We start from the raw sequence: 20,836 nt of genomic DNA on the forward strand, positions 1-20,836 counted from the left end.
AGGAGAGAGGGGGATTCAGGTTGGGGAACACGTGTATACCTGTGGTGGATTCATGTTGATGTATGCCAAAACCAATACAATATTGTAAGGTAATTAACCTCCAATTAAAATAAATAAATATTTTTTAAAAAGTCTTCTCCAGCACCAGAGGATTAATTCTTCAGCATGCAGCCTTCTTTATGGTTCAACTCTCACATGTATACGTGACTACTGGAAAAACCATAGCTTTGATTATATGGACCTTTGTCAGCAAAGTGATGTCACTGCTTTTCTTCCAAGGAGCAAGTGTCTTTTAATTTCATGGCTGCAGTCATCATCCACAGTGATTCTGGAGCCCAGGAAAATAAAATGCCACTGTTTCTACTTTTTCCCCATCTATTTGCCATGAAGTGATGGGACTGGATGCCATGATCTTAAGTTTTCTGAATGTTGAGTTTGAACCCAGCTTTTTCACTCTCATCTTTCACCCTCATCAACAGGCATTTTAGTTCTTGCTTTCTGTCACTAGGGTGGTAACAACTGCATATCTGAGTTTGTTGATATTTCTTCCAGCAATCTTGATTCCAGCTTATGAGTCAACCAGCCTGACATTTTGCATGATGTCCTTTGTATATAAGTTAAATAAGCAGGGTGACAATATATAACCTTGACGTACTTCTTTCCCAGTTTTGGACAATTGTTCCATGTAAGGTTCTAACTGTTGGGTTTCTGTCCTGCATACAGGTTTCTCAGGAGACAGGTAAGGTGGTCTGGTATTCCCACTTCTTTAAGAATTTTTCATTATTTTTTGTGATCCACAGAGTCAAAGGCGTTAGTATGGTCAATGAAGCAGAAGTAGATGTATTTTTGGAATTCCTTTGCTTTCTCTATGATCCAATGAATGCTGGCACTTTGATCCCTCAGAGAATGTTCAAACTACCATACAATTACAATTTCACATGCTAGCAAGGTAATACTCAAAATTCTTTAAGCTAGGCTTTAGCAGTATATGAACCGAGAACTTCCAGATAATCAAGCTGGATTTAGAAAAGGCAGAGGAACCTATAGTCATAGTCTATTCTTTCCCTTCTTTATGATGAAGAGGTCTCTTTTTAAATCAAAGGCCAACCCCTTTCACCTATGAAAGTGTCTATCCTTTCTCATCTTCCTTATCTATTTATCTGTTGATGTACACTTACGCTGCTACATGTCTTGGCTATTATAAATAGTGCTGCTATGAACACAAGGGTTGCACGTACCTTTTTCCACTAGGGTTTCCGTCTTTTTTGGATACACACCCAGGAGTGGAATTGTTGGATCAAATGGTAGTTCTATTCTTAGTTTTTTGAGGGATCTTCATACTGTTTTCCATAGTAGCTATACCAATTTACTTTCCCACCCACAGTTTACCCTTTTCTCCACACCCTCTCTAGCATTTATTATTTGTAAACTTTTTGATGATGGCCATTTTGACCAGTGTGGGTAATATCTCACTGTTGTTTTCATTTGCACTTCCCTAATAATTAGCAGTTTTGAGCACCTTTTCATATGCCTGTTGGCCATTTGTATGTCTTTTGGGAGAAATGTCTATTTAGGTCTTCTAATAATTTTTGATTGAGTTATTTTTTAAATTGAGTTGTATGAGTTCTTTGTAGTTTTGGAAATTAACCCCTTATACGACACAACATTTGCAAATGTTTTCTCCCATTCAGTGGGTTACATTTTAGTTGTTGATTTCCTACACTGTGCAAAAGCTTTTAAATTTGATTAGGTTCCATTTGTTTATCTTTGCTTTTATTTCTTATGCCTTGGGAGACTGAGCTAAGAGAATACTGCTGTGATTTATCAAAGAATGTTTTGCCTATGTGTTCTTCTAGGTAACGGCCTCATAGAATGAATTTGGTAACGTTCCCTCCTCTTCAGTCTTCTGGAATAGTTTGAGAAAGATAAGTTCTCTGTATGTTTGGTGGAATTCTTCAGTAAAATTATCTAGTCTGAGCTTTTGGGGAGTTTTTTGGTGTTGTCATTGTTAAAAAAAATTTTTTTAAACAGATTCTGTTTTACTTCTAGCGATCAGTCTGTTCAAAGTCTGTTTCTTCTTACTCAGTTTTAGCAAGCAGTAGGTTTACAAAAACTTGTCCATTTTTTCAAAGTTGCCCCAATTTGGTGGCATAGGAGTTTTACGGTGTCATGTCTAACATTTAAGTCTTTAAGTCATTTTGAGTTTATTTTTGTATATGGTGTGAGGGAATGTTCTAACTTCATTGATTTACATGCATCTGTCCGACCTTCCCAACACTACTTCCTAAAGAAACTGCCTTCTCTCCATTGTCTATTCTTGTTTCCTTTGTTAAAGATTAATTGTGTGAGTTTAGGTGTGTGAGTTTATTCGTGGGTTCTTTATCTTGTCCTACTGGATCCATATATCTATTTTTGTGCCAATTCCATGCTTCCCCCCCACCCATGCTTTTTGATGACTGTAGCTTTGTGTTATTCTAAAGCCTAGGAATATTATGCCTACAGCTGTTCTTTTTCTTCAGGATTGCTTTGGCAATTCTGAGTCTTTTGTGGTCCTAAAAAAATTTTAGGAATGTTTGTTCTAATTCTGCAGAAAATGTCATGGGTTATTTGAAAGGGATTGCATTAAACCTGTAGATTGCTTTGGGAAGTATGCCCATTTTAATAATATGAATTCTTCCATCCAAGAGCACAGGATATCTTTCCATTTCTTTGAATTGGCTTCAGTTAGCTTTACCAATGTTTTATAGTTCTCAGTATACAGGTCTTTCACTTTCTTGGTTAGTTTTATTTCTAGGTTTTCTGTTTGGAGGGGTTTCTCCATAAAATTTTGAACAGGACTTAAAAAAAATATTTCTGATACTTGTTGGCTTAAAGAAATTCAACGCATTTCTGTATATTAATATGGTATCCTACTACCTTACTGAACTTATTTATTAGATCTAATAGTTTTTGTGTGGAGGATTCAGGGTTTTCTGTATAAAGAATCATGTCATCTGCATAGGATGACAGTTTTACTTCTTTCCTTCCAATGTGGATACCATTTATTTACTCTTCTTATCTGTTTGCTGTGGCTAGAACTTCCAATACTATGTTGAATAGAAGTGATGAGAGCAGGCATCTTTGCTTTGTTCCTGAATTCAGCAGGAAGGTTTTCAGCTTTTCACCACTGAGTATTATATTAGCTATGGATTTGTCAAAAATGACTTTTATTATGTTGAGATATGTTTCCTCTATACTCACTTTGTTGAGATTTTTTAAAACATAATTTTATTTATTTATTTTAGGCTGTGCTAGATTTTTGTTGCTATGCAGGTTTTTCTCTAGTTGTGGCAAGCAGGGGCTACTGTTTGTTACAGTGCATGAGCTTCTCTTGTTGTAGGGCACAGGCTCTAGTGCACACAGGCTTCAGTACCTGTGGTATGTGGGCTCGGCAGTTGTGGTTCCCAGGTTCTAGAGGACAGGTTCAACAGTTATGTTGCTTTGGCTTAGCTGTTCCACAGCAAGTGGGATCTTCCCAGATCAGGGATTGAACCTATATTTCCTACATAGGCAGGCAGATTTTTTACCACTGAGCCACCAGGTAAGCTCCTAGTGATAGTTTTTATCATGAATGTGTGTTGAATTTTATCAAATGCTTTTTCTGCACCTATTTAGATGATCAGGTGGCTGTCATCTCATTGATTGATTTGCATATCTTGAACCATCCTTGCAATTCTGGAATGAATACAACTTGATCATGATATATGATCCTTTTTATGTATAGTTGGATACAGTTTGCTAATATTTCATTGAGAATTTCTGCAACTATATTCATCAAAGATACTGGCTTGTAATTTTCTTTTTTTGTGGTATCTTTGTCTGGTTTTACTATCAGGGGTGGTTTCACAGTATGACTTTGGTAGTGTTTCTTCCTCTTCAATATTTTGGAATACTTTGAGAGGGATAAGTTTTTCTTTGTATGTTTGGTAGAATTCTCCAATAAAGCCATCTGGTCCTGGACTTTTGTTTGCCAGGAGTTTTTGGTTTGGGGGTTTGTTTGTTTATTTGATTACAGATCCTCTTTCATTTCTAGTGATCATTCTGTCCAAATTACCTGTTTCATTTTGACTCAGTTTTGACAAACTTGTTTACAGAAACTTATCCATTTTTTTCTAGGTTTGTTGGCATATATTCACAGAATTTATGAGTTTTTAAAATTTCTACAATATTGGATGTTATTTTTCCTCCTTCATTTCTTATTTTATTTGGGTCCTCTCTCTTTTCTTCTTAGTGAGCCTGGCTAGAGGTGTCAATTTTGCTGTTTATACTTTCAAACAATCAGCTCTTGGTTTCACTGATTTTTTTTCTATTTTTAAAAATTTCTGTTTTATTTCCTCTTTGATCACTACTATTTTATTCCTTCTGCTGACTTCAGATTTTGTTTGTTCTTCTACTTCTCTTAGGAGGAAGGCTCGGTAGTTTGAGATTTTTCTTGCTTTTGAGGAAGCCTGTATGACCATAAAATTCCTTTTAGAACTGACTTTGTTGCATCCCCTAGATTTTGTAAGTTGTTTTCATTGTCATTTGTCTTAATGCTTGAAATAATTTCTATCCATCTTAATCACCAAATCTGGTTGATTATATCTCCTAAATGTCTATGGAATCTGTCTACTCTCTATTTCTTTACAATCTTAGTTCAAGTCATTACAATCTCTTACTTGCCCTCCTACAATAGTCTCCTAACTAAATACACGTCCACTCTTGCCTCTAAGTCCAAAGCATCTCAACACATTATTGACCAGGGGATTTTTGCAGAAACTAATGCCTATGGCATTAATAGGTTTTCAGTCAATAATGTGTTAATGTTATATAAGGGGCAGGTGTATCACCACTAGTGATATACTGTTTAGCCATGAAATAAGGTTCACTGAGAAAACTTAGAAGTAGAGAAATAGCAGGATGCACATATTCCCTCAGCTATCATTATCTCACAGAAATACATACTCAATCCAGAAACAGACCTAACATAGAATGAGTTCTAGGAGAGGGTCACTCTTTCCAACCACATAGGAAAACTGCAAATACCTAGATGACTATTAAAGGACTTACAGGTCAGGGGTATGGCCTTGATTTTTTTTTTTTTTAAAAAGGTAACATCTAAAGTTCAATTTTGGGAAGTTGTAAAACAATCACCAAAGATAGTCAGTGATCTTGTTTTCTTAACTAAACTATCTCACCCCTGCTAATAAGCAAAAGGAAAAAAGAGAGACAGAGAAAGAACAAAAAGAATCATTAGGCCATTAGGAGACCAAGGTCTATTTCTCCTTTTTTTTTTTGGATGGCATCATCGACTTGATGGACATGAGTTTGAGCAAGCTCTGGGAGTTGGTGATGGACAGGGAAGCTGGGTGAGCTACAGTCCATGACGTCAGCAAAGAGTCAGACACGACTGAGCAACTGAACTGAACTGTGGCTTATAGGATCTCAGTTCCCCAACCAGGTATTGAACCCAGGCCCTGGCAGGGAAAGTGCCAAGTCCCAACCACTGGATCACCAGGGAATTCCCTATTTTTCCTTTTAACTGAGAACTCTATAAGATCTGGTATCTATTTCTTGAGCCTTATTACATCATGCCTCCTATTTTCTATGCTTTAGTCACATAGGCCTTCTTTGAACTCCTTACAAAGTTAGGTTATTTCCCTCCTCAGGGCATTGCACACATGTTCCATCTGCTTAGTTAACTGCAACTCCCCTTTTATCCTGACACTCTCAAATAGGTTATAAGTCTAATAAAAGTATTCACAGCATGTTGTATGTAGCATTTACAGAGTAAATCTCAGAATAAATGATAACTACTTGTGCAATTATTTAACGTGTTTCCCTTGCCAAATCAGGAGCTGCCTTGCTCAGGCTGCAGTCCTGGTACTTAGTTGAGCACTCAGTCATAATCATGCCCAATAGATATTTGATTAAATGAATGAACAAAATGTGGACTTGAGGAGATAAGGTAAAATAAAGCAAGATGACCTAGCAGTATTTATTATGTAGGAATAATTCTGATTTTGTAGTTCTTTGGCCTTAGATTTCTGAGGAATATGGATAAATCTGGGTCTATACCTATCACATATCTAGCTTAAATATGGCAATAATACAAATAAACCCTTGCTATAACAAACAGCAGAGTAGGAAAGCTAGGACTATAGAGTATTCCTATGTAAGAAAACAAATCATTATTTTATACTGCTTTTTACAGTTCACTGATTAATGTGTTGAAGGAAACATGAAGTCAGATTCTTAACTTCAATAAGCCTGCACACCTCAACTACTGAGGCTGCATGCCACAACTACTGAGCCCATGCACCACAACTACTGAAGCCTGAGGACCTAGAGCCTACGGTCTGCAACAAGAGAAACCACTGCACTGAGAAGCCCATGACCACAAAGAAGAGTAGCCACCACTCGCTATAACTAAAGAAAGCCCATGGGCAGCAATGAAGACCCAGAACAACCAAAAATAAATTTTTAAAACTTAAAAAAATCACCTGGCAAGTGTTTTTTTAAATATTCAACCGTCTATGGGGTCGCACAGAGTCAGACATGACTGAAGCGACTTAGCAGCAGCAGCTGCAGCAGCAGCAAGTCCCACCTCTACAGATTCTGATTTAATTGAGATCATGGTGGGATCTGGGCATTGGGATTTTTTTAAGAGCTCCCTTAAAACTGTATGCTAGGCAGTTCTAGTATACAATCTGGGTTGAGAACCACTGGTTTAAGGAGAAAAGAAGTAGCTTACTGAAGAGTTAGTATTTGAAATGCTCCTTAAACAATAGGTGAAAACTGGATAGGCAAAAACGGGTGAGAATGGGGGCTTCCTTGGTGGTTCAGTTGTAAAGAATCAACCTGTAAATGCAGGGTCATGGATTTGACCTGTGGTTCAGGAAGATCCTACATGCTGCGGAGCAACTTAAGCCCATGCACCACAACTACTGAGATGGCGCTCTGGAGCCTGTGCTCAGCAACAAGAGAAGGCACTGCCATGAGAAGGCTGAGCATGACAACCAGAGAGTAGCCCCTGCTCGTTGTAACTAAAGAAGGCCCATGTGCAGCAACAAAGACTCAGGACAGCTAAAATATAAATAAATAAAGTATTGAATCTTAAAAAAGTCAATAAATCTTCTAAAGAAAAGAGGGGTGAGAATGTAAACAAAGGGATTAATGAGTAAGAAATGGCAATAAAGGTGCATAAATGGGAAAACATAAACTGTATATGTGGATGAAGGGTTACTAATGAGTAGACAGACCATTATGGCTGAAGCAAAGTGTTGGCACAAGGGGAGAGTAGAAAATATCTTGCATTTTTATCCTCTAGGAACTACGTTCTACTGAACATTTTTGCTATATTATTGACATGATCAGAGCAGTATTCTGCCACAGAAGTCTAAAGATAGGTTGATAAACTCCTGAATTAGGTGGCAGCTCTAAAAATGGAACGGCTGAAGAGATAACAAGAGGGATGAATCAGTAAGATTTTTTTGGCAAAGCCATAAATGGCACAATAAAAAGAATTTAAAGGCACACTGATAACTATAATAATAGAAAACACTATCATGCAAACAGATCTTGATTCTTTCCTCTAAAGTCCTTTAGATCTCAAATGTAAACATCCATCATCAGCAGTCATCCTAGTTTTATCTCTAGGGTTTAACTTCTTTTTCCTTAGAAAGAAAATAAATACGTTTTAATGCAATAATCTGTGCAAAGGGAATTGAGACCTACATAAATACAAAAAAACTGATTTCCATTCTACAGAATTAATAATTACCTTATAATTTGATGGTTAAAGAATATTATGCTAAATTTTTTTTTTGAAGCAGATCATAAGACACCTCTATATCAAGCTCCTTTAGTTCAGAATAACAATAGTTATTTCTGTATCATACCTTGTATTTGGTCATGGTGCTAAAATGATTATTCCGAAAGAATACACAAAGTTCTCCTTCCTGAACCGTTGAAGTTAGTTCACATAATCCATGGTATGTCAGTTGAGTGGCTGTGTTATTTAGAAACTGCTCAGCTACAAAGCCTAGGAACCAATGCATAATATTAAATGGAAGAATAATTTCAAAATTTAAAAGTTTTTCTATTTACACTGTGTTCCAAGTATGAAGAAAGGCCAATCAAAATAAGACTTTTCTATTATAACATGATGGTGCCAAACTGGAGATTCTTCTTTCTTATTCTGCTATGGAAGATGTATCTGACATTTCCAGGCTAAAGAAATAATTATCTGAAATTCTTTTTATCAATAAATGCATTTACTTATACCACACCTACTTTTGCAAAGAATTTCAATAAAAGAAAGAGACACAATAAAACTAAAACCCAATATAACAAATGAGAAGGCAAGGGTTAGCAATTTAAAACGTGGGTAGGAGCAAAAGTTGTATGTTAACAACCACTTCCCCAAAGGATAGGTGTTTAGAAATTAAAAGCAGCTTCAAGAAACTGAGTTGCTTAAGATTTTGACAAAGATCTCAGATAATTTTCAATTCACAAACTGTTCAATTCTTGCCTTAAAACTAAAAGTAGGCATAAAACCTAACAGAAAACAGTGGGGTAACCGATGACATTTTTATCCTGTTCTTCAACATATGCCACTCATTATATAGATATATTAAGATCAGAAATAGAAATCATCTCTTTTCTTTTCAAACATAATGAAATACAAAGAAGCTTTCTGGGGTTTAATTTAAAAGACATGTATGTACAGTTGATCCTCATTATTCACATGGGTTCATATCTGCAAATTTGCCTATCTAAAATTTATAACTCCAAAAAATAAATACTTACTGCATTCCTAAGTATGTACAAAATAGCAAAAAAACTGAGTTACCCAGTATGCACATTCCCCACTGAAGACAAAACAAGCAACACTATGCTTCTTGTTTCAGCTCTCATACTGTGAAGAAGTGTCATTTTCATGTTCTATTTAATGCCACACTTTTCACATTTTGTGAAATTTTTGTGCTTTTTGGGGTGATTTTTAATGTGTAAAATGGTTCCTAAGTATAATGTTGAAGTTAGTATTCCTAAGCACACAAAGGTTGTGATGTGCCTTATAAAGACAATACATATTTTTTACAGCTTCGGTCAGGCATGAGTTACGGGGCTGTTGGCTATGAGTTTAATGTTTATGAATCAACAGAGGTGTCTCTAAACAGAAGCACACACAAAAAACAAGGTTATCTCTTGCCAAGCTGATGAAAATGTGACCAGAAGCTCATAGCTACCTAATCTTCTGTTTCCCTTGAGAGTAGTGGTTTGGTATTGGCTAATTCAGTGTTCATAGCAACTTTGCGGGACATAACTTTCAGTAATAATGAAAGTCAATTGTATAAATATTTTAAAAGCCTGTATTTCTCTCTTTCCTTCTCTCTCTTCCTTTCTCCTTTGCTCCCTTTCTTTAAAAGGAATGGAGGGGAGGAGAATGCTCTAAAAAGTTTTATAAGTGAGCAGAGAAGTGCAGATATAGGGAGTAAAGATGAGTCTGTGTTAAGAAACTGACACCTCAACAAAAAATTGAAAAAAAAGTTGGTAGAAACTTGGTAGGGCCAGAGGCAGCTGTATAATATAGGTTTATTCCACTCCTTTATCATCCCTTACTTTTAATTACTTTTTAGAATTGTGAGTTAAGTTTTATTTGGGGCAAAATGAGGACTGCAGCCCAAGAGACAGCACCTCAGATAGCTCGGAGCGACTGGTCCAAAGAGCGAGTGGAGGAAGGTAATAATGTAAGATTTTGGTGAAGGGGGAGTTCAATGCAATCAAGCACTCATTTTACAAAAGGTTTTCTGTTAGTCACAAGGAGCTAATGTCACCATGAAGGGATTTAGTGCTTTTCTAGATATGAGGAGATGCAAAGATTGGGATCATGAAATCATTCCTGAAAATATCTCACTATCTAAAGACCTGTTACACCAGTTTCCCTGGAGCAAAGACTGCCTCACTCTCCATACTGAATTCCCTTCAGGGAGTGTCAAAGGTCAGCAGCTGCAGCAGCACAGACAGATGGCAAATGCCCTTGCTGTTGTTCTTCACTTGCTGGCAAACGCTCTCAGCAAGTGCCAATTTGTAGTTGACAGGCAAGTGTCAATTTATAGTTGACAGGGCCCATCCCTCACTTTCAGCGTCAAGCCATAGCACTTCCAACTACAAACAGGTTGTAAAAAGTTATCAACATACCACGCTATTCCAAGGAATTGGTAAGGCAGGAGGGAAAGTGCAAAAAGTTATACAGAAAGCCACAGCCAAAGGAAACTTATAGCACATCTGCGACTTCTTGGGTTTTATACATTTAGAAATAAGATTCCCCTTAATTATTATCATTACTTTGCTAAGTACTAAGTTACTGAGTGAAACGTATTAGTTATATATTAAAGCACTTACTATTATCTAACATTTAAAATGTAAGTATTATATCTCTGAAAAGTACCATTGCTGTTAGAATATCCATGTAATTAAACATTTCTTTCAGACAGATGTTTCTAAATGTCCCTTTCATACCACACTCACACAACATCCTCTCTATAAAACCGTTTCAAAAAGATACAAAAATTCAGTGGAGCTATAGCACAATATTACTTTCATATATGAAATTCCAAAATTTAACCCTAGAAAAGTCTTTCTCAGCTATTCATTTGTTTCTGGCGATCAGGACATGGATTCATGAGAAGAAGCGATTTGCTTAAGGACATAAAACTAGTTATGGCAAAGTGAAGACTGGAACTTAACGGTATTAAGTTAAAAAACTTACTGCATTATAAATGCAAATTTATTGCATTATAAATGTAAACTGAACTTTATTTCTCCCTGAACCACAGAGCATAGCTTAACTTAGACTCAGATAAATGTTTCCTAATTCTTCTACCAATTTATAAACAGTGACATATTCAAAAGCTTAATCTAGTTTTAACTTTTCATAACTAAACAAATTATGGAGTTTCCAAGCATAATCTCAGTGATTATTTATTAATTACAAATGGCAAAGGTCATCTTTCCAATAAAAATATCTGGTAAATATCACCTTAATTGAATTTGAACATCACCAACAACAGGACAGTCAGACATGATGTGCCACTCGATTTAATGCACTAGGAAAGACACAATGTCACCTATGTAGTAACCCCACTGAAGATATTTAACACAAGTCTACTTAGGAGGGAACAATCAAATGAATCAAAATTGAGGACTATTTTATAAAACAATTAGGCTGGATTATAAAGAAAAGTAAATACCACAAAAGACTAAAAAGAAAAACAGAGATCTGTTCTAAATTACAGGAGACTAAGTTGGTATGATAATTAAATGATACCTGATTGAAGCCTATATTGAAAAATCTTAAAAAGTTATAAGGGGCATTATTGGGATAACTGGGGAATTTTGAATATAAATAGTATGTTAGATACTGGTAGTGTATCAATGCTAAATTTCCTGAGATAATTGTATTGTGATTACAGGGGAATATTCTTTGTTCTTAGAAGACAAATACTGGGGAGTTAATGGATAGTGTTATAATATTTGCAATTAATTATTACATGATTTAAAATCAGGAAAAAAAAGTGTGTGTGAATACAGAAAGAAAGTAAAATTTGAATACATTAGTAATTTGTGAATTTAGATGAAACATATATATGTATGTACATACACACATATTCATTGTGCTATTCCAACTTTATGGGTTGGAATTTTTTCAAAATGAAAGAGAAAGAAAAACAAAAGGAAATCAATATTATTTAATAAAAAATAATACGAACTCAAACTATAACCTTCAGTGTTTATGGCACATAATAAAGGCTCAGTAGGTACTTGAATAAGTGAATATGCTGGAAAAATTTCCTTAAGCTTTTTTTTTTTAAATCTAGAGACAGTTGTTAAAGAAATTATTCCTGAGAGAGCACCTGGAATTAATGACAAGCTTTGTGGAGTCTGGCAGCTAGTACTGAGCTATTTTTTTCCTTGCTGATTTTTGCTGCCATGCTACAACCCATCATTATAACTTGAATCAAAAAAATATTAACATCCAAAAGAGGCAGCAAATAATAAATAGTCTATATACAGGAAAAGTTCTGTACTTTTACTTACGAGATACTGCCATCAAAAGAAAACAAATATTTTCCGAAAGAAGTTGAAAGAATGTCTAATTCTATTTGACCAATAGCTAAATAATAATTCTTTTTCATCAAAAAAGAATGATAGTAAAAGTATTTCTTGTATTCTGTACCTAATGGAAATGAAACTTTTGAATTAAAAAAAAATAAGCAGTTACCATCTAAGGCCAAAGTTCAATAATTTTTAATACAGGATTAGAAATAATAAAACATTTTGGGATATTTTATGATTCAGAAGGAAAGTTACAGTTGTAAGGCTAAATAGAAAAAGAAAGCAGACTTCTTCAGCTGAATAACATACCCAAGAAAATACGGTGAAGAAAATGGAAAAAAGCTAATTGCTACATCATATAAGTAAAAAGGTCCATCATGGTCTTTCATTTCATTACTGATGTCATAGTGCCTTTATACATGCATCCACTGGGATTGAATACTTATTTCAATCAGACTACATATTTGTAATTTCTTATAAACAAAAAACTAGTTGAGCTCTTTAATTGTACTGAATTCCATATATAATTTTTCTTTGAAATGGAAATCTGATAAGCACAATTTCACCATTATAAAATTTACATATCAAGGAATTAATCAGCTTGGTATATATTAACTGAAAATTCTGTACCGCTAAAGAGGAAGATTCCTTCTTGTTTTTACCAAGATGTTCTTCTCAAGTTATCAATATTATACAAATTAGCTACCTTTTTCAATATCCCAGAAATCAATGCCAGAGAAATAATAATATTAAATAGTTGTAAAACCACTTTAGTGATGAAGGGACTTTCAGTTGCTGTTCATTCTGCAAGTGTAATAAGTGCTACCCATGTTACAATGCAGCCTCATTTGGTGAAAATGCTGTTAATACTGTTTCCTATAGTTTCTTACCTCATAAATATATTCGTCCAAATATTACTTATTGGCTATCATTTTATCTGTTAACACTTTCTAGATCCAATTGTTCTCTCAATTATTATTGAATAACATACTGCAAGTTACTGAGAAAGTAGGAATCCACAGAGAAGTAATTTCTTTGTAGCCTGCTTTCTAAGAAATATTTACAGAGCATGGATAAAGAATAGAATGTTCTAGTGAGTAGAATTTTGTTAACTAAGGGAAGACATTTTTTGTGACAACTTTTCTTGCTCCTCCCTCTCCTAAAATTTAAACTTTGCTGCCTTAGGTTGTAGAGAAAGAGGTGTCACACAAATCAATCATCAATATCCCTGAATATTTATGTCTAGATAATTGAGCAGTAATTAGTTGGGTTCTTATTAACCAATATAGTTTGAGATTCACTTACATATCTTCTTTCATATGTTCTTAACTCTTGTAGTCACTTGGCTTTAATTTTTTAACATGTAGTGATTATAATAGATTTTTATTATACTTCATGTGAAAGAATTGTGTCTGAGACAGAAAGATGAAGCTTATCACCTCCTTTTCACTATTCGTCTTTCTTTTGTTAATCCTTCAACCCGAGGAGAAGAGGAAACTTAGTATTTGTGTATATTTATGAAAAAGTGAAGTGGGTGTTAGGGAAATTATACCAAATGCTATGGTTCCTGACAGCATTTTGGTTTCAAATCTGCTCTTCCCTTCACTGATGGGAACAGTTTTAAAAAAAGAAAAAAGAAACCATTTCTATATTGATGAATTTAGCAATACTTACTTTTAGTTAAGAATTAGGAAAACTGATGATCAAGAGTGTACTCTGATCCAGAACAGAACTTTAACATACTATACTGTACTGAAATGTAAGGCAGAGCTCTACTAAAATGAACATGAGTACCATAACACACATCTCACTCAGTCAACTAAAGTGTTCAAGATGAATTATAAAGTTCCCTCAGTACTTCCAAATAATAACCCTTTTTTAAAAGAGCAATTATCAGTAACCCCTGGTAATTGGCCATATCAAAGATAGCAAGTGATTCCAAAGACTTTTATTAGAATCCAGACCTGATTTTACAAGGCAAGTAAAAGGCATTCTAGGAAAAACCTTTCACTGGCACCTTTATGAATAATTACTTCTTTTTAAAAAATAATTACTTCTTTTAATTCCCACAGGTAGCATCACTTTTATTTTTAGAAGTTGTATTTAAGACATGTAAAAGATATTAAATTATAAGACAAGTTAGTCTGCAAGAATAAGTCAGGTATTAGCAGCACTCACCCACCTTCACTAACCAGCTCACTATTTTCTGACTGCTTACAAGAGATGATCTTCTCCACTAGTTGGTTGTAGCTGCAGTTACCAACAGCTTTTACAATGTCATCAATCTAGAAAACAAATGACTGTCTCACTAATCATCATAAAGTTATTATAAAAACAGTTACAAAAAAACTTACATCACTCTTGAGGCTTTTGTTCTAATACAATACTAAATTTAAAATTATTACTGATGAAAAAAATTAATCACTAAAACCAACACCCAACAGTTTTCAAATTTGTTTATAGCTCACTATAGCATAGTATGAAAAATACTGCTTAGTTATATTTCAATTATGCAAAAAATTATAAAATGGAATTATTATATACAACTTTATTTCTAAAGATTGTAAAGATGTATTTAAGTCATTAAAATTTAAAAAGTAATCTATTTCAGGAAGAAAATTAAGAAAATCACATTTCTTTTAATTGAAAAAACAAATGTTTTGTATTTAAAGCAAGGCAAATCTAAAAGATGGTAATTTATGGGCTAATAAGGTTTTCCCATTTTATTACTTAGTTCCCTAGCAAAGTATACTGGAGATACAAGTAAACATAACTAATGTTACTTCCTTAAAGGAAAGTTAATATATATTCTTAAGGGAAAATATTTGCCTCATGATTCTTATTTTGTCTGTGGAGGTAAGGCAGAAAAATAAATTCAAAGTTTTAAAGTATAGGACAATAAAATTGGGCATCTCTACTCTCCTTCCATTATACTTTGCTTTGACTATTGAAGAAAAACAGATTTCTGCTGTCTAAACAACTTGCTTTGATTTCACTCCCATTCCTAAAATATATTTGTAAGTTATTTACATGTACTTAATTAATACATTAACATAAATTTATATAATGAAATAAAAAATAAGAGGGGCAATATTTTCTTTCCATATCCAAATGATCTTCTTGAATACCACAAGAATCGACAGATTTGCACAAGTAACAGTAAGAACAGTAGTTTTTAAACAGAGAGTGTTTTAAAAAGTTAAAAGATTTTGAGACTCAAGTTGTTTCTCAAGTATCTAAGTTTTCATTCCACTGCTGTATAGCAAAGTTTGAGAACAACTTCTTTAGGCTATAATTTATTTCCTCTATTTCTGCAAAATTTAAGGGTGGTAAAAGCCTCTTAATCATGCAAGTGTACTAATGGTTGGCTGAAGATAAGTTAATTGAATAAGTTAAAGCAGAGAACTGTGGAAAATGTTATATACATATCTTAAACATTTCATGTTAACTTAAAACACAACTGTACTCACTTGTCAACCTTCTAACGCAGAGCCAAAATAAGGCTGTTTCTTTGAAAGTGGATCATTTGGCTATGATTCTATGTAAACAACACAAGAATATGCCTTCCAGTTTTAATTTATTTAAAATGAAAACTTAGGGCCCTAAGAAGCAGTTTGAGAGTATAATCTCTTTAGATTTTCATTATTTTTTGGAACATCTTTACTGATTACAACAACTATCTTTAGTGTTCAACTTCATTGTCTTTCCAAAGTACTGAATTTTCAATCCTAAGAAATCCACATAAACACACCTAGAATAATACATGATCAATATATAAAAATCAGTTGTACGTCTATAGACTAGTGATGGACAATACAAAGATTTCAACTTTTCATAGGCAGAATCTCTACATTAATTAGTATTTTATCAATTAACTCATCTGGATGTCTTTTATGTACTACTATGTACCAGGTGCTATTAGAGAAACTGAAGACTAAGCAGTGAATAAATATATTAGCAAATATATAATATACTAAGTAAGTGTATGTAGTGATAAGAAGCTGTTCTTTGTTTTCATTGTACTACAGCATTCCATAGTATGAATATAACAGTTATTCATTCATCTTTTGATGAATATTCAAGTTGCTTTCAGTTTGGGGTGATGACAAACAACACTGCTATGAACATTGTTTGTACATTTATCCTGTTTCAAAAATCTAGATTTTCTCTAGCAAATTTGCCTTGTCAAATTCCTGAGTCTTATCTTCAACTTTACTAGATAACTCTCAACTGCTTTCCAAAGGAGGTAGTCAGTTTATGTTATCATTAGCATGGTATGAAAATTCTCTATATTGCATATCTTCTCCAACATTAGTATTCTCAGACTTCTAAACGTTAGCCATTCTGAAGTGTGTATTTTGATTTTAATCTGCATTTCTCTGATGACTAGTTCATATGTTCACAGGTCATTTGGGTATCCATTTTTTGAAGTGTTTCTTCAAGCCTGTTTTGAAGAATTTTAGCTTTGCTAGTCTTCTTTATTATATATTTATTTTCTATTTTAATACTTTTGCTCTTAGGATAGATAAACAGCTCATTAATTTTCAGTCTTTTACTATTCCTTAACATATGACTTTTAGGGCTTTAAAAACTTTTAGCTAAATCTCATAAATTTTGATAAAGATTTAGCTGCTGTGTAGTTTAAAACACACTTTGTTTCATTATGAGTGTTTGACTCAAACAGTCTCTACTGATTTTCTCTACTGATTTCTAGATTAATTACATTGTGGTCAGAGACTATTTTACACTTCGTTTATTTTAAATCCTTACAAATTTGTTGAAACTTGGCTTTATAACAGCATTAGGTCAAGCTGATGAAAGTGAAAGAGCAGAGTGAAAAAGTGGGCTTAAAGCTCAACATTCAGAAAACGAAGATCATGGCATCTGGTCCCATCACTTCATGGGAAATAGATGGGGAAACAGTGGAAACAGTGTCAGACTTTATTTTTGGGGGCTCCAAAATCACTGCAGATGGTGACTGCAGCCATGAAATTAAAAGACGCTTACTCCTTGGAAGGAAAGTTATGACCAACCTAGATAGCATATTCAAAAGCAGAGACATTACTTTGCCAACAAAGGTCTGTCTAGTCAAGGCCATGGTTTTTCCAGTAGTCCTGTATGGATGAGAGCTGGACTGTGAAGAAAGCTGAGCGCCAAAGAATTGATGCTTTCGAAGTGTGGTGTTGGAGAAGACTCTTGAGAGCCCTTTGAACTGCAAGGAGATCCAACCAGTCCATTCTAAAGGAGATCAGCCCTGGGTGTTCTTTGGAAGGAATTATGCTATAGCTGAAACTCCAATCCTTTGGCCACCTCATGCGAAGAGTTGACTCATTGGAAAAGACTCTGATGCTGGGAGGGATTGGGGGCAGGAGAAGAAGGGTATGACAGAGGATGAGATGGCTATATGGCATCACCGACTCGATGGACGTGAGTTTGAGTGAACTCTAGGAATTGGTGATGGACAGGGAGGCCTGGCGTACTGCGATTCATGGGGTCACAGGGTCGGACACGACTGGGCGACTGAACTGAATTGAACTGAACTGAGGTCAAGTTTTATAAATATCATTAGTACATAAAAAGAATGGATAGTCAGGTTCATAGAAAACAAGGAAAGGCTGAGAAAGCAGCATAGACAAGGGGAGACTGTGAAGATACAATGATTAAAATGCAATATAATACTCTGGACTGGATTCTGGAATATAAAAAGAATTAGTGAAAAAACTAGTGAAATGTGAGAACTGTAATATAGTTAATAGTAATGTACCAACATTAAATCTCTAAGTTTTGACACATGTATTATGGTCATGTAAGAGTAGGAGAAATTGGGTGAAGAATGTATGGGAATTCTGAATACTATCTTTGCAAATTTCCTGTAAATCTAGAATTAGTCAAAAATAAAAAGTTCATTAATTTTTTAAAAAGAACATATGTTTATTAGGTTATCTTTTCTGCTTCTATCAATTACAGTGAAAAGTACTGTAAAAGCTTCCAGTATGACAAATTTATTTCTTCTTATTAAATTCTGCTTTATGTACATGGAGCTTATATCATTAGTTGCATACAAATTCTGTTTTCCATTTTTAAAAACTGACCTTTACTCTCTGTGGTGATTCCCATGAGTTCAAGGAATAAATAGTCAATCAGAGTATTTATTTTCCAGGTGTCTCTAGATACATACACATTTGAAATGATTATATCTTCTTAGAAAATTAAACATTCTGTCATTAGTAATGCTTTTTGACTCAAAAGTCTATTCTTTCTGATATTACTATTGATACATCAGTTTTCTTTTGATTAGCAATGTATGGCATCTCTTTTATCTCTTTTTTTATTTGCAATCATTCTGTTTAACTTCAGACTATTTTATATATGTCTCTTCTAACAGCAAATATATATATTTTGATCTGACCTCAGAATCACTGACTTTTAACTAGAGCATTTAGTCCTATTGATATTATTACAATTATTCATATATCTGAATATATTAAATCTACTGTTCTCTCTTTCCCAACCGCTCTACATTTCTTTACCTCTCCTTTCTTCTTTTTGGATTAAACTTCCCCCTTTTACTAATCCAGAAGTTACCTACTATGTTTTCTATTCTTTCCATGGTTACTCTAAAGTAGCATTATCCATCAGGACATGCTATAATAATGGAAATATTCTAAATCTTTGTTGGCCAGTAAGATATCCACTAGTCACAGGTGGCTACTGAGCAATTTAAAGTGTGTCTAGTGAAACATAGGAAGTAAATATTTAATTAAATTTAACTAGCCGTATTTGGCTACTATATTGGACAGAGAAGTTATAAGAACTATAATATCGACCCATAATCATATCAAACTTAGAACTTAATATTCTCTTCTTGATCAACTAATTCTAGGGCCTTAGAAAACTTTACCCTTCTCCCAGCTTATGTTATTATTTTTGCATATGCTAATGTTTTTAAACTGTAAAAGATGATGTTATTATTTAATATAGTCAACAATGATTTACATTTATCATGTTATTTTCTCGCCACTCACTCTTCCATCTGGGATCACTTTCTCTCTTTTCAAAATCCTTGCTCAAAATTTCCATAAATAATGATCTACTGGCAGCAAACTATCTTAATTCAATTAATCTAAAAATGACTTTAGGGACTTCCCTGGTAGTTCAGTGGCTAAGACTGCAACTCAACACAGGGAGCCCAGGTTAGATCCCTGGTCAGGGAACTAGATCCCACATGCAGAGACATTACTTTGTGAATAAAGGTCTGTCTAGTCAAGAATATGGTTTTTCCAGTGGTCATGTATGGATGTGAGAGTTGGACTGTGAAGAAAGCTGAGTGCTGAAGAATTGATGCTTTTGAACTGTGGTGTTGGAGAAGACTCTTGAGAGTCCCTTGGACTGCAAGGAGATCCAACCAGTTCATTCTAAAGGAGATCAGCCTCGGGATTTCTTTGGAAGGAATGATGCTAAAGCTGAAACTCCAGTACTTTGGCCACCTCATGCGAAGAGTTGACTCATTGGAAAAGACTCTGATGTTGGGAGAGATTGGGGGCAGGAGGAGAAGGGGACGACAGAGGATGAGATGGCTGTATGGCATCACTGACTTGATGGACGTGAGTCTGAGTGAACTCCGGGAGTTGGTGATGGACAGGGAGGCCTGGTGTGCTGCAATTTATGGGGTCGCAAAGAGTCAGACACGACTGAGCAACTGAACTGAACTGATGCTCCAACTAAAGATCCCACATCTAAGACTCGGCACAGACAAATACATAAATAAATATTTTTTAAAGATGAAGCCAATCTTACAAATGATTTTATTTCTCTCCATTGTTGAGAGATAATTTTTCTGGGAACAGGAAATAGGCTAGCATTTGTCTTCTTTTAGTACACTGAATGTATGATTTTCACTATCATCTGGCTTCCAAAGTTGCACTTCAAGAATTAATTACCAATAATGGAGAAATACGTTCTCAGTGGCTGAATTAGTGTCCACCTGGGGCAGCGACCAAGAGCACCAAGCTGAAACGGCGCAGGAGCAGCCAAGATGAGCTACCCCATGCCCGAGGTCAAGGGCGGTGGTTGAGACGAGCTACCACACGCCCAAGGTCGGGGCGGCAGCTGAGAGGAGATACCCCTCATCCAAGGTAAGGAGCAGCAGCTGCGCTTTGCTGGAGCAGCCATGAAGAGATACCCCACATCCAAGGAAAGAGAAACCCAAGTAAGAGGGTAGGTGTTGTGAGAGGGCATTAGAGGGCAGACACACTGAAACCATAATCACAGAAAACTAGTCAATCTGATCACATGGACCACAGTCTGTCTAAAGAAACTAAGCCATTCTGTGTGGGGCCACCTAAGACAGCCGGGTCATGGTGGAGAGGTCTGACAGAATGCAATCCACTGGAGAAGGGAATGGCAAACCACTTCAGTATTCTTGCCTTGAGAACCCCATGAAAAGTATGAAAGGGTAAAAAGATAGGACACTGAAAGATGAACTCCCCAGGTCGGCAGGTGTCCAATATGCTACTGGAGATCAGTGGAGAAATAACTCCAGAGAGAACGAAGGGATGGAGCCAAAGCAAAAACAATACCCAGTTGTGGACGTGACTGATAACAGAAGCAAGGTCTGAAGCTGTACAGAGCAATATTGGATAGGAACCTGGAATGTTAGGTCCATGAATCAAGGCAAATTGGAAGTGGTCAAACAGGA

General features: G+C 35.1%; 1 protein-coding gene across 3 annotated transcripts in view; it reads right to left on the reverse strand.

The window, feature by feature from the left end:
* The window catches only part of MINDY2 (MINDY lysine 48 deubiquitinase 2), an 81,578-nt gene that overhangs the window by 15,676 nt on the left and 45,066 nt on the right, over nt 1-20,836 (reverse strand). For all 3 annotated transcript variants that reach the window (XR_009601207.1, XM_027971795.3, XM_042252390.2), the window contains 2 exons: nt 14,321-14,423; nt 7,920-8,062 (listed from right to left, as the gene is read on the reverse strand). Coding sequence is in view for 2 of the 3 variants with exons in the window: in XM_027971795.3 (XP_027827596.2) it covers nt 7,920-8,062; nt 14,321-14,423 (246 nt within the window). In the remaining variant the exon portion in view is untranslated. The remainder of the gene's footprint in view (nt 1-7,919; nt 8,063-14,320; nt 14,424-20,836) is intronic.

This window comes from Ovis aries, chromosome 7 (genome assembly GCF_016772045.2).
Source record: "Ovis aries strain OAR_USU_Benz2616 breed Rambouillet chromosome 7, ARS-UI_Ramb_v3.0, whole genome shotgun sequence".
In the NCBI taxonomy this organism is placed as follows: Eukaryota; Metazoa; Chordata; class Mammalia; order Artiodactyla; family Bovidae; genus Ovis; species Ovis aries.